Source organism: Pyrgilauda ruficollis, unplaced genomic scaffold (assembly GCF_017590135.1).
Source record: "Pyrgilauda ruficollis isolate IOZ18807 unplaced genomic scaffold, ASM1759013v1 scaffold88, whole genome shotgun sequence".
NCBI classification, from domain to species: domain Eukaryota; kingdom Metazoa; phylum Chordata; class Aves; order Passeriformes; family Passeridae; genus Pyrgilauda; species Pyrgilauda ruficollis.
In genome coordinates, this window is record NW_024530821.1 from 782,354 (window position 1) to 796,378 (window position 14,025).

The following is a 14,025-nucleotide window of genomic DNA, read 5'->3' on the forward strand; positions in this document are numbered from 1 at the left end:
ATTTTGTCCATTTCCCTAATTTTTTTTTTTCCCTTGGGGTTTATTTTGTCCATCTCTGAGCAACCCAAGGGCACTCTGTATTTCTGTGTTTGTTCTTCTGTGGTGTGAGGTCTGGGAATGTTATTTCTATTAAAACATTAAATTTTTTGTCATGATTTCAAGGCAACGACGCAGTGTGGCAAATAAAAAAAATTAAATTATCCTGGTTTTGCATGTCTTTGTCCTTCTCATCTACTGCCCTAATGTGACAGCCCAAAAGGAATTTATTGGGAATTCTGCCTCCTGCACTCCTCAGAAGGTGATGAGCCTTGGCATTCCCCATCTTGACACTTCCTAAAAACAAGCACAGGGTGGTCTTGGCCCAACCACAGCCAGCCCTGGCCCCTCACTGAGACTTTTAAGCACAGCCACCATCTCCATCCTGCCTGCAGGAGAGCAAGAAGAGCTGCCATGCCAGAACCCGTGGTGTTAAGTCACCTTTGGACCATTTTTTCCTGCCTTGGCTGGAGTTAAGCTCAGCCTAAGCAGTGCTGAGCCGGGCTGGAGCTGCAGGGCAGCTGTGCCTGGTGATTTGTGGGCAGGGGTGATTCTGGCAGCAGGATGCAGATTTGAGGGCAGGGTACAGGGAGTTTGGAGGTTTTGGGGGTTTTTTGCAGCTGTTCTTTCCCACACATCTGGCAGGATGAGGAGTCAGAGCTTTCCCACTGCTAACAGCCCATCCAGGCAGGAAAGGAGCTGGAGGGTCCCCAGCTGCTCCTGCCAGCCCTGCTGAGCTGTGCCAACCCCTCCACAGCTCCTGCCCTGCTCCATTCCCAGCCTGAGGGCTCCATGCTGGCAATCCACCTGGAAAAGGGACAAGGACTCAACCTTCTGCTCCCCCAGGGCTGCAGCACCCACCGCAGCCCAGAGCTTGGGAGGCAGCAGGAGGCTTAAACCTTCTCCTGGCCCCTCTGAGGAGCCACCAAAGCCTCCTCTGGAGCTTGGGAGCACATCCCAAGAGGTGCTCTATAGGCTGTCACCCTGACCTGGGTGCAGTCATGGCAGAGGGATGGGGCTGAGCAGCTCATCCCTGCTCACAGCTGGCAACATCTGCCCGCAAAACCAGTCACAGAATGGTTTGGGCTGGAAGGGACCTTAGAGATCAGGCAGGGACACCTTCCAACCATCCCAGGCTGCTCCAAGCCCCATCCAAGCTGGCCTTGGACACTTCCAGGGATGGGGCTGCCACAAATCTCTGTGCATCCCATGGCAGGGCATCACCACCCCCACAGCCAAGACTTAATTCCCAGTATCTAATCTAAACCTACTCCCAGTCTGAAGCCATTTCCCCTTGTCCCATCACTCTATGCTCTTGTTAAAAATATCTTATTTAATCCTATTTCCTAACTATATTTATAATATTAGCAATATTAATATAAATCTTGTTAGGAAGTCAGATGTATTCCCATTTTTTTTTTCCTTTGCCCTCAGGAACAGGGATGAACGATGGCAGAGAGAGCACAAAATCAGGCCAGATCTGAGGGAATTACACTGAGCATTTCTGCAGAGGCTTTGCCACAATTTCAAATGAGTTCCCCCGGACCTGCATCCCTTTTATTCCCTCTGCTAAATGTGTGCTCAGTGCATCTGTCTGTTCCCTGGCTGGGCGAGCCAGGCACAGAGAGCAGCACCAGGCAGAGTTTGCAAAGCTGCAGCACCCCTCAGAGCCAGGATGAAAACACACAGAAGCAGCTGATTCCTCCAGGTGGGAGCCAGCCCAGCTCTGCCCGCTCCTGGAGTGCTAAAGCCATCAGTAATTGCAAATATTCTGGTAGAGATGCCAGTTCTCGGAGCTGAGAGATGGAAAAATGTCCCTAAAGTGCTGCTCTCTTACAAGAAATGGATTTGTGTTACTGCTTGCCAACAGAACGAGGAGAACAATAATTATTCCCATCATCTTCAGGATGGGTTTGGATCAAAGTGTGTAAGTCACAGTCAATAAAGACAATTCAGCAGTAAAAAAAAAACAAAAACAAAAACAAAACACCAAAAGCAAATTTCCTGAATGGCTTCTCAGACTTTGGTCATCCAGCTCTAGGGACATGCTGACATTCTCAGAGCAGGAACAACTGGTACCTAATAGGACATGTACAAATTGGAATGGGATTGTTTTGTTCTAAAAAGAAAAGCTCAACAGAAATTAAGATATCAGTGTGTCACCAGCTTTTTTAAAGAGCTTCAGAGGCTTCATAAAATACATTTGGAAGTCCTAAGGAGAGCTCTCTAATAGCAGAATGCTTCTGAAATTGTTTTTAATGAGTAAAGAGCAATGAAATGTAACATTCTTACCTCTTCTGTCAGAGTTACCTGCAGAAAAAGAAAACAAAAGTCTCTTAGCAACATAGGAACAAGACATTTTAGTAAGTCAGGAAGGATCAAAGACCAAGACAGGAACAAATTTAGTAACTCTCATCATCTGCCTGTAAATCTTTCCTTTAAAACACTAGCTATAAAACCAGGATGTTAAAATGAATTTCTGAGTAAGGAAAAAGGAACAAATCCTGAGTTTTTATCAGCAGAACAAGGAGCTGAAGCCAAGCTTTAACATCACTAAACACAACTTACTGTTTAAACCCACAACCAGCAAGTCACTGGTGTAATTCATTAGCACTTAAATATCAAGAGATAACACTGGGACATAATTTTAAGAGTGTGGCTGAGCCAAGAGTTCAATTAGGAGCAGCTGGGCTCAGGGATGGGGACGAGGAGCATCCAAGGGAAGTCTGTACCTGCTGGGTTGGATGTCTCATCCAGAGGGCACCGGAACAAACCTGTGCCAGGAGAGCAGAGCCTGGCTCTGCCAGGGCAGTGCTGCTGGCACGGGCACCCCTGGCCATGAGCTGTGTGTGGGGAGCTGCAGCACAGGGCTGAGGACAATCCTGGTGGGTTTGGACAAGAGGAACTGCCCCTACAACGTGTGACCTTCTGGCCCAGTCTCTTTCTTGAGCACCACTTAATTCTTCCATGATAACAACAACATTTCCTGCTAAACCTAATTTAGGGCTGCCCTAATGGCAAGGACAGCCCTAAAACTGATTTTGCTCCTTGACAAATTACTTGAGATAAAGAAAGAATTAGGTTTGATCACTTGTTCTCTGGGCTGACATCAAGTGAGGAGCCACTTCTGGCCTTGATGGTGCAATGGCCAATGTGTCATGGCATACACCAGGGGAGTTCACCAAAACTGGTAACCCAAAAAAGGCAGTGGAGACACAAAAATTATTAATTCAGCCCCTCCAGGAGCAGACATCATATTACAAAATCCAGATATTAGCAGAACTTAAGGCTTTTGCCTCCATCTCTCCTGTATGTAGCCTACATTTATACCAAACTTTTCCCATGTGTGTGTCTAAAGCTATGCCAGACTCCTTCGCTCTGCAAAAAAGGATTTGGGTTGAGAAGGAAGCTGGATGAGTTCAGGGGTGGCAGAACACTACAAAAACTGGGTTCTGAACTTCCTTCAACCACATCCCTTCCTGTGCTGGTACCAAAGACAACTTCACTGCAGCTTCAGGGGCTGTGGTTTCCAAAGATTCCCAGAGGAAGAGGGCACACACATCTCACTGAGGTGCAGAGACACCCAGCAGCCAACATCCCTTGGGAAATTGGTTCTTAAGGAATACACACCTGACACCTCCCTGCATTAACTTCACCATCATCTTGCTTCAGGGTTTTCTAATCCACAACCAAGTTACCAATCCTGTTTTTCCACTAAATCCCAAGGTCTAGCAGGCACTGCCATCTTCCTACTGGAAGGTGGAGACAGGCAGTACCCGAATTGGGTCTCAAACAATACAATGAGCCAACCATGGCTGAAGAGCCACAGTTCAGCAAAGATTTCTGGTCACCTCAGCCTCTTTTTGCCTGATTTTTTGCTCTTAACCAGGACTGAGCAGCCAAACAATGTTTTATGGGGTCATTTTCATGATGTGCCAAGAAGAGAATGAGATCAGGATGGCAAGAGAGACAACTTTCTCTCATCTGGACCCTTCAAAGATTGAAGCTGCCCAAGTAATGGGGAAAATTGATAATGTAAGGAGAGAATCACAGAATAGTTTGAGTTGGAAGCAAAGATCATCTAGTGCACCTGTGGATGTCTTTCACTAGATGATCTTAGACCTTTGGTCAGACAAACCTCTTCTCATCTGGGAGATCAGAAAAGGTTTGAGAGTCCTCTTGTTTTGCATCACCATGGAACTGGCCCCAAAGTGTTTTTTCGCTCCATTTTGCTCAGCCAAACAAAAGAAGAGCAAAGAAACAAACCCAGAGGCAGGGTGGCCTGGAGAAGAAGAAGAGGAAGAAGAGGTGGAGGAGGTGCCTACCATTGTGGGAAGCAGAAGAGGTCTCCTGTGTTGTCATCACCATGCTGAAATTCCTCTCTGTCGTCTCTGTCTCCGTGCTGGGGACGGTGGCGCGCGGGGCCGACGGCGTCACGCTGGGGAGCAGGGATGGGGCTGGAGGCACAGGCACGGTTGTCCCCAGGGTGGAGGAGATGTTGAGGCTGCCAGAGGTGGCGTTGGGGGAGATCCTGGTGGCTGTGGTTGGAGGAGGTTTTGGTGCTGTGGTAGGAACAGTCCCTAGAGTGCTCATGTTGAGTCTGTGTGTGTTGGGCGTGGTCCCATCCTCAGGACCTGCTGTAGGAGCTTTGGTGGGGCTCCTGGGGGAGGTGGACACTGTTGTGGGTGGCTCTGGAAGGGAAAAGCACAGGGGAACCTCTGTGAGATTCTCTTCTGTGATACTGAGGGATTTAGATGCTGAAGATTTGTGTGACTGCAACTATAAGATAAAACACCCAACAAATCGTGAGCACAGGACAGGAAATGCTCTGCACAGCAGGTGGTACAAATGTCAAAAAAAACCCCAAACCTGAACAGGTGCTACTTATGGGGATGTCTAAACATTAGAGCCCCTGGAGGTGAGGATCAGTATTGCTCAGAGCCAAACCCATGGGCCCCATTTATGAGCACCTGAAGCTCATCACCCTCTCTCCAACATTTTATGTTACAGCTACGTAGAGGGCAGAAGGAATGAGGCACTGAGCACATTCACACTCGCTCCTTTGATCCTAAAGATGGGATAAAAGAGAGATGAGGAGCACAGTTTACCTGTTGTAATGTTGTTAGCACCTACACTTATCAGGCCACTTCCGAGCAAAAGGAGAAAGAACCACAAATCCATGTTGACCTGGGGAGGAAAGCACAGAACACTTATTAAACCCTCATGAAATATCCCAAAATAATCCAAGGTGGGGATGTTGCTGTGCATCTTGTAAAACTCAGAGGGAGGAATGGAAGTGTGGCTGGAGTCCCTGCAGGCATCTGGATGGGAAGGATTTATGGGTGAGTTCACACAACAAGGGGGAAGAACATGGAGAAATCCCAGTCTGGTGGAGCACCCAAAGTGTCCATGGATGAAGCAGAGAATGGGTGAACTGTGGGAGAGCATGAGAAGAACAAGCTGAGCACTAAAACCAAATATCTGGTCTTAAAGGAGATTAATAAATAGTTCATACAGTGGTCTGCAAATGACTGTACGTGAGCAAACTCAAAGGCAATTCAGCTGAAGACCACTGCAAAGAGCCTTGATCCCAAATGCCCCAGAAGTGCAGGCAGGAATGAAGGAGAGGTCATCTCCCCCTGGCTCACTGACACCTGAAATGTTACTGGGCAGGGGCAGAACACTCAGCTCCATTCAAACCCTGCTGGATTCCCTGCACTTGTGGTCAGAACAAACACTCACAAACAATCCAAGAAGATCAGCAAGTTCAGGCTGCACGCCCATACTGTACGTGCTTCCCAGGAAATGTCCAGCAGAATTACAGGACGATGACATCAGTAAAATAATTTCCCCCAGCCCTTTCTAATACAAGATTTTTATGGTGATTTCTTTCCTCTGGAGACCTCAGAAAGCTCCTGAGAAATGGGTATCATTATCTCCTCCCAAACACCTACGGATCCAGAGGCCCAGAGATGTGAGACGTCATCGTGCTGGCCAGGACAGAGCCCAAAGCTGCCAAGTCCAGACCAGCACGTGGCCACGGGGCCTTCCAAGGATGGGCCAACACCTCTCCTCTGCTCTGAGCCCAGAGAGGGCTCAGACACAGCTCTGCTCCTTGCCATGGGCCGGCAGCTGCTGCACGACTCCCGTCCTTCAGGCTTTTGTCCTGTGTCCAGTTGCATCTCCAGGATCTCCCAGGAGAGAGCTGCGAGATCTCGCTGCCAAGTCAACCAGAGGAGCTGCCAAGAACGGGTTTTATTCCCTCCCCCTCCAATAGATCTTGTGTTGTTTGTGCTTCTTCTATTTATTTAAATCTGCTTCATCTAGACCCATCCCAAACTCCGGGCAGAAGGACAACACTGAAGTCATCCGCGCGCTGGAAACGGTATCAGCAGTACAAGATCCTCCCACCTCACCCCAGAGGGTCCTCCCACCAGCACCACCTACTTACATGTTTTTCCTCCCCCTCCAAAAGAAAACCTGGCAAAAATCGACCTTACTCAGTGACCAAAAGGTCAGACAAACCCTGAACCAGAAGGAAACCAAGCTCTGGAGATAAGAGCTTTCCATAGGCTCTGTCCATGGCCGGCCCTGCTGCTGCAAGCAGGACAGGGCTTTCTCCAAGGGTCCCACTGGTGCGAGCAGCCAGCATTCCAGAGGGTTTCATCACCAGTTAAAATATCTGTCTGCATGAATTTGAGCTGATTCAGTCCTCCTGTCACTGGTGAGAGCAGCACTGGTCCTGCAATGCCTCCCCCAGGCTGTGCTCCAGGGTGGGATGTCAGGAAAAACCCACAACCAGTAGTTTGATGGTTTGATGACACGTTCCATTCATGGTGATTAGTACACCCCACTCAGCTTGGTCAGACACTCGCCAGAGTCTGAGATGAGCCTGGTCTACACAGGTTTGGCTTTGGGGAGAAAATCTAATATTTATAAGGAATAAATTATTCCCTGTGAGGGTGGTGAGGCACAGGGTGCCCAGAGAAGCTGTGGTTGCCCCATCCCTGGAAGTGTCCAAGACCAGGTTGGACAGGGCTTGGAGCAGCCTGGGCTAGTGGAGGATATCTCTGTCCAGAGCAGTGGGGTGGAACTGAATGATCTATAAGGTCCTTTTCTAACCCAAACAATTCCATAATTCTATGATCTTTGTACCTTTTTGCAGGAGACAGATTGTCCAGGCATCCCACTGTGGAATCCCACAGAAATAAGGTGCTCATCCCGATGGGACCCACGTGCAAAGCAGGAAGTTGAACACACACTGAAACTCCAGAGAATGGAAATGATGGCACAGAGATGCTCTGAAAACCTCACAAGGGCTGCTGAAAGCACCAAGATCTTGTCATCACAACCACTTCCCTCACTGGGAACCCATCACTGCCACACCAAGGACATCATGGCAAGGGAAAGGGGAAGACTCAGCTCTTCTGTAAGAGCTGCTAGAAAAAAAGTGACCACTCGCTGTGTTTTGATGAATATTTGCACAGAAACACCATTCACAGAGTTGGATATGGCTCCAAAGAGAACGGGGTCAAACAAAGAGTTAAGTTCCCCTTCTTTTGGGATCCTTTGGGATCCCCATTAATTTTGAGTTCTGTTTATTTGGGATCCTGTTCATTCGGAATCCCCATTCATTCTGAGTTCTGTTTATTCGGGATCCTGTTCATCTGGGATCCCCATTAATTTTGAGTTCTGTTTATTTGGGATCCTGTTCATTTGGGATTCCCATTCATTCGTGGTTCTGCTAATCCGTGATCCCACTCATTTGGAATCCCATTCATCTAGCATTCCCATTGATTTAGTATCCCATTAATTTAGGGTCCCTATTCACATTAGGTCCCCGTTCATCTGGGATCCCACTCATCCCATTTCTGCTCCTGTTCTGGGCAAGCTGTGCCAGAGCCTCCCCACATCCTCCCCACACTTTCCCTTGGTATTAAAGCAGGACACAGAGGGTGGGAGCAAAGAAGGAAAGGCCAGGAATCCCCTCTCTGCTCTCCATTATCGGGAAATAACCCACAAAGGATAAAAGAGTTTGGGTTTATTTCCATAAACCATGATTGTTACGTGGATGAGAACTACAGAAGATTCCTGGACTGGCTGCAAAGCCCCTTTGGGATGGTGGGATGATCACAGAATCGTTTAGGTTGCAAAAGACCCTTAAGCTCATCCAGTCCAGCCATCGATGAGGGTCCCTCCTTCGCTGAGCTGGCAGCAGAGCTCTGGGATTACATCAGCGGGCAGAGAGCTCTAAACCCCCCTTGATCCTACATTTAATCAGTTCATTGATCCATGAGTGGATTGCAGGAGGAGGAAGGGCTTGGCAAGGGGAGATAATGCTGGATTTCCCCAAGCCTTGCCCCGCTTTGGTGAAGAAAGCTGGAGGCGGGCGGTCCGTGCAGAACCTGAGTTTTCATGGCTTTATTACTGTGACTGTCAGAAGGAATGGGATGCTGGGAGCATCCCAGCTTGCCGTGCACATCATTACCCAAAAATCCAAATCCCTGGAGCTGCTCCTGTGACCGGCCATCATCTGCCAGAGCTGCTTTATCACCTTAAAACCAGATCCGGAGCAGGGAGCAGGCAAAGAGCCCTGCACTGGGGGAGGGCTGTGCCAGCCCAGCTCCCACTTCCCAGCCCCTGCTCTAAACCACTCCTTATTCCCAAAAGCAGCATAAATAACGCCAGCAGTTCATCGTTCCCCACTCCTTAACATAAAAGGCCTCGAGAGTCCTACCCCAAAGCTGGAGAAACCTGAGTCTCCCTTCCCCCTCGGCTCCCCCTCCCTGCTGGTTTCGGAAACGGAGAGGAAATACTTGTAATGTTATCAACATAAACACAGCTCTTGGCCGGCTGCAACATCCTGCGAGCTCTGCAGAAAAACACCCTGACGTCAGGGCGCCGGCTCTGCCCAGGAGAAGGGAGCTGCAGGCTCTGGCAGCGCTGCTCCACAGGCTCGGGATGCTCGGCATCGTGGCTCCTTCTTTTTTCAAAGATCAGGCTTGGAAAACTCAATAATTGCCACTGGTGTGCCCATAAATATTATATATATATACATATTTTTTTTTAATATTGATACAGATATAGATATATAGTGTATGTACACTGTATTCTTCCATAAACTGCTTGGGATCTTCATTATAGGAAAGGCTGGATTTTAAGCTGCAGGATGTGTGTTTTAAAAGAAGCAGAACTTGTCAGGATGATTGATGCCGGAGGGGGGAGAAAAAAAATAAAGGAAATAATCTCTTTACAAAGTAATAAGTGGCTTCAAAATGCCTGTGCTGGTGCTACAGGGGGGTCAGGCTGCAGGATCACCCTGCCGTGCTTCCAGAATGCAAAGAATTAGAGTTTATTGCTGCAGAAACTGCCCAGATCCAACCCGGATACAGCCGTCCACAATCAAAGGCAGGATTTACCCCCACCTCTGACATATTCCTAATTCCTGGAAAATGAGGCAATCTTTTTCTGTGTGCACTGAGGAGACACAACCTGAATTCTAACCAGCTTTCCCGGGACCCCAGAAATCCCTGCTGTCATCAGGAGGATGCTGAAAGGCAGTGGCTCAACTGAGACTGCTTCGTGCTGGCTCCAGCTGCAGTGAAAAATAAAAATAATGTTCAGTTTTCCTTTTTATTTGTTGGCAGGGGGAGAGGGTGCAGAACTGGGAGCAAGGTTGGCTCTTTGAAGCAGCTCACAGTAGGGCGAGAACAAGCATGAGCATAAAGAAAGGGGAAAAAGGTCATTTTTTTTATTCTTTTTGGTGGCAGCAAGCCATCAGCATGGCTCAGCCACCCTGGAAAACAAACCTGCCATTCCCTCTCCCCCTCCCTGCTCCTTTTAAATCCTGTTTGTGGATTTCCAGCCTCTCACTGGAGCTGTGATTTACGGCAGAGGAGTTGGTCTGATAGCAGGGCAACTTCACCATAACCCAAACCTCTCAGTGAGATGCAGAGGATGTAAAAACACACATGGAATAGCCGAGGGCTGCAGCGAGTTGGCCACCACAGGGAGAGAAGAATTGAATTTAGGGAGGAAAAAGGGTTTTGTTGCACTAAAACGCAGTGACTAATTCCTTGCATGTGTCTCCGAAGCTGAAGCGAGGCCTTTGATGTGTCACTGAACACTATCCCCCACCCTCTGCTGTTCCACTCTTCACCAGAAAAGATGAATCACAGCAGCCATTCACCCTTTTTGAAAATCCATTTAGTTTTCTTTTTTTTCCTTTCTTCTTTTAAATAAACAGGCAGCTCCACACGAGCGACAGCCCCTGTACGAGCGGGGCAGGAGGAGGAGGAGGAGGAGGATGAGCCTGTGGGCAGGGCCTGAGCTTGGCTTTCTCCACCTGCTCATCCTTCCACAAATCACTGCTCTCCTGCACACCAGGATTTGCTCATGGCATGGTTTGGGAGGCACCTCAAAATCCATCCAGTTCCAATCCACCTGGTGTGGGCAAGGACACCTTCCGCTAGCCCAGGCTGCTCCAAGCCCTGTCCAACCTGGCCTTGGACACTTCCAGGGATTCAGGGACAGCCACAGCTTCTCTGGGCAACCTGTGCCAGGGCTTTAACAATCTCACATTAATGAATTTCTCCACCTAATTCTCCTTTCTGGCAGTGTGAAGCCATGTCATCCTGTCCCATCACGCCAGGCCCTTGTTCAAAGTCTCTCTCCAGCTCCCCTGGAGCCCCTTTTGGCACTGGAAGGTTGTGAAGGCCTCCCTGGAACCTTCTCTTCTCCAGGAGAACACCCCCAACTCTCCCATTTGTCTCCAGAGCAGAGGGGCTCCAGTTCTGGGAGCATTTTCATGTCCTTCAGTTCAACAGGTGAACACACACTCACCTTTCAAAGAATAACATATGTGCAAGGATGGAACCCAACCCTATTCCCACCTGGATTTCTGGGCACCTAGAAATATCTGTCACTGCTAGGATAATGTGAAAATCTGCTCTGAACCACGATCAGGCTTTCCTGTGGATATGAACCTGAGTGAGAACCCATCCCATGGTGATCCTCTCCCAAAGCCCACCCAGCAGCAGCAACGTGTGTGAAGCCATTGTGGGGGGATGGAGAGGATCAGGTGCTCACCAGCCAGAACCTGGAAGGAGGTTCCCCAAGCAGGTCCAGGGAGGGGATCCTGCCCCTCTGCTCAGCACTGGGGAGGCCACACCTGGAGCACTGGGTCCCAGCACAAGAGGGACATGGACAGACTGGGGACAGCCCAGGGAGGGGGCTGGAGCATCTCTGCCCTGAGGAAGGGCTGGGAGAGCTGGGACTGCTCAGAAGGAGAAGAGAAGGCTCCAGGGGCCTCATCCCTGTCCATCAACACCTGCAGGGAGGGTGCAGAGAGAACAGAGCCAGGCTCTGTCAGTGGTGGCCAGGGACAGGACAAGGGGCCACGGGCACACACTGGCCCCAGGAGGGTCCCTCTGAACATCAGGGAACACATTTTGGCTGTGAGATGCTGACACAGGTTGTCCAAGGATGTTGTGGATTCTCCTGCCTTGGAAATATTCCAAATTTGTCTGGACACTGTTCTGTGCAACCGGATCTGGCAGCTCTGCTGGAGCAGGAGGTTGGATCAGATAACTTCCAGAGGTTCCTTCCAAAATCAATCACTGTGTTTCTGTAACTGCCTGTCCTGCAAATTGTTCAAAAAGCAAAGCTGCTGGGATTGAAGCTCATAGTGGAGTAAGAAAGCACCAGCACTGAGGAGGAGATCCCTACACCGTGCAGGATGCTGGAAGGGATTCATAAGGATCACCAAGTCCAGCTCCTGATCCTGAACAGGACAACCCCAAAAATCACATCACGTGCCTGAGAGCTGCTGAACACTTCTGTGCCTGAGCATTTCTGGAACTGAAAAATAAATTGATGAGGTTTTCAGCAAAAAAAACCCCAAACCTAAAAATCAGCTAAAAACAATAAATGTGGATGCTTTTGGGACACGAAATAGTTCCACTTCCTACAAAGATGCAGAAATGGTGACAGTGGGTACCAGTCACTGCACCAGAGAATGGCTTGGGCTGGAAGGGACCCTAAGGATGATCCAGTTCCAACCCCCACAATTAGTCCCCTGTAACTGGCACATCAGACCTTGCTCTTCTGTAATGTCTTGCTTTTGGGAAAGAATTCTATCCCTGCGTGTTTAAAAACAAGCAACTACTAACAAACAGCCTACAGACTTGATGTTCTCATGCTAAAAATATGGAAGTAAAAGCCAGGGGATGAGGCCACATCCCTGGATGAAGCCAGGAGCAGATCCGTGGCACATCTAACACCAAAGCCCTCAAAGATCCTTGTCCATGGAAGGGCACCCCTGCCACAGCCACCACCTGGAAACCACCCGAGGTGCCTTGGAGGGAAGAACTACAAATACAAATTATTTTCCTAATAATAATTTTCCTAATAACTCTCATAATTAGGACAGGTTTAATTCGCCCTCAGCCACTCTTTTCTCCTGGCGCCACAGATGTGTGATCCTGGGAATATGTGCCAGTTGCTACTGCAGAATAAACTGGGGTGGCTTGGGGAACAAATTATGGAAGAGACAGAGGGGATGAAAAGTTTCCTGGGCCTGTAGCAATGCAGAATGACCTGCTGGAGAGGGTTTCCTAAAGGATAGAGCATTGAGCAGGGACAGGTAAGTGCCAAGAGAAGGGGAAGTTTTGAGGAGGAGAGCAGAGGAAGCTGTCAGGGCAGGGAGGAGGAAGATGAAGGACCTGGTCCAGGAGGAAGGTGCTGGGATGGAGGTGAGGGATGGGGTGCAGCAGGAGCTGTGCTGCCAATGAGAGAAGGAGGTGAGACCTTTTCTGGGATGATTAACACAGATCTGCCAAAGAAAACGCCCTCAGAGCTTGTAAAAACCCCTGGCTAGTACAAGACCACTCTCCTGGTGTGCTTTCCCGTGGGATCAGCACTGCAGCCGCAGCACGGCACCGGGAAGTGGAGAACAACCGCCAGGGAGGCACGGGAGAAGCTGCCTCAACTCATCATTCAAAACCATTAATTAATAATCAAAACAAAAAAAAATCAAGGCACACAGGAGCATATTTCCTTAAATATCCCGTTCTAGGGTGTCCCCTCCTAAGTGCCAGGCGTGTACAAAGGAAACACGAGCACAGTTCACATTCCAGCTATGAAAAGGATGGGTTGATTTTGATGGAGGAGTCAGGATGAAGGATGGCTATTATTCAGCATGACAACATCCCTACCTAGCAAAATGCCTTTCAGAGAGAGCGAGCGGTGCGTGGGGAGGAGAAACGAGGCTTAAAATTAAAGAAACCCCCACAAAGAAAAAAAAAAATAAATAAAAGCCCAGCTTTTGGGCTCAGCCCTTTCTGCAGGACTGGGATGAAGTCCCAGCTCTACGGCAAGATTGAGCTGGGAGCATTCAGGCAGCGAGGGCTCGGAGCATCCTACTTAAAACAAAGGTGTCGGAGGGGGATCGCTCGCGTGACAGCCTTAAAATCTCCTTACACAGGCTCAGCCCCAATGAAAACGCATGCGTTCGGTCATGCAGCTTTAATCTCCGTGGTCGTGCTTACCCTGAAATCCACCCGGGACACCTGTAGGTGCGGGGAGCAGCCAGCCCGTCCCACGGAGCAGCCCCCGGGGCTAAGAAAGTGCCGCGGGAGCCGTGAAATCACCGCTTTACCTGCGGTAATTCTGCACCGCTGCTCGGTTCAGCCCTGTTGCCACAGTAACACTTGTGGTGTAGCCGAGATCACTGATTATGAAACTAGGAAAAAAATCAGAGGCTGCTAATTAGGATATACTCCAGTTCTCCAAAAGCTCCATATTAATGACATTACGATTGCGAGCGCAGGGAAAACAGATGCCAGGAAGAATCACCTCGGTCAGCGCCCGTGGCCAACAGCTGCTTTTTTTTTTTTTTTTGTGTTTTTTTTTTTTTTTTTTTATAGACAGGTCTTAAACATTCAGCCTGCAAATTCCTTGTAAGATCGACTTGTTGTTTTCCTCCTCTTT

The 14,025-nt window shown here is 49.0% G+C and overlaps 1 protein-coding gene across 1 annotated transcript in view; it reads right to left on the minus strand.

Moving 5' to 3' along the window:
* Window positions 1-14,025, minus strand: part of PTPRA (protein tyrosine phosphatase receptor type A) — a 119,470-nt gene that overhangs the window by 20,740 nt on the left and 84,705 nt on the right. The window contains exons 4-6 of the mRNA XM_041488156.1: window positions 5,145-5,223; window positions 4,362-4,727; window positions 2,329-2,346 (exon numbers count right to left, since the gene is read on the minus strand). Of these exons, the coding sequence (XP_041344090.1) occupies window positions 2,329-2,346; window positions 4,362-4,727; window positions 5,145-5,223 (463 nt within the window). The remainder of the gene's footprint in view (window positions 1-2,328; window positions 2,347-4,361; window positions 4,728-5,144; window positions 5,224-14,025) is intronic.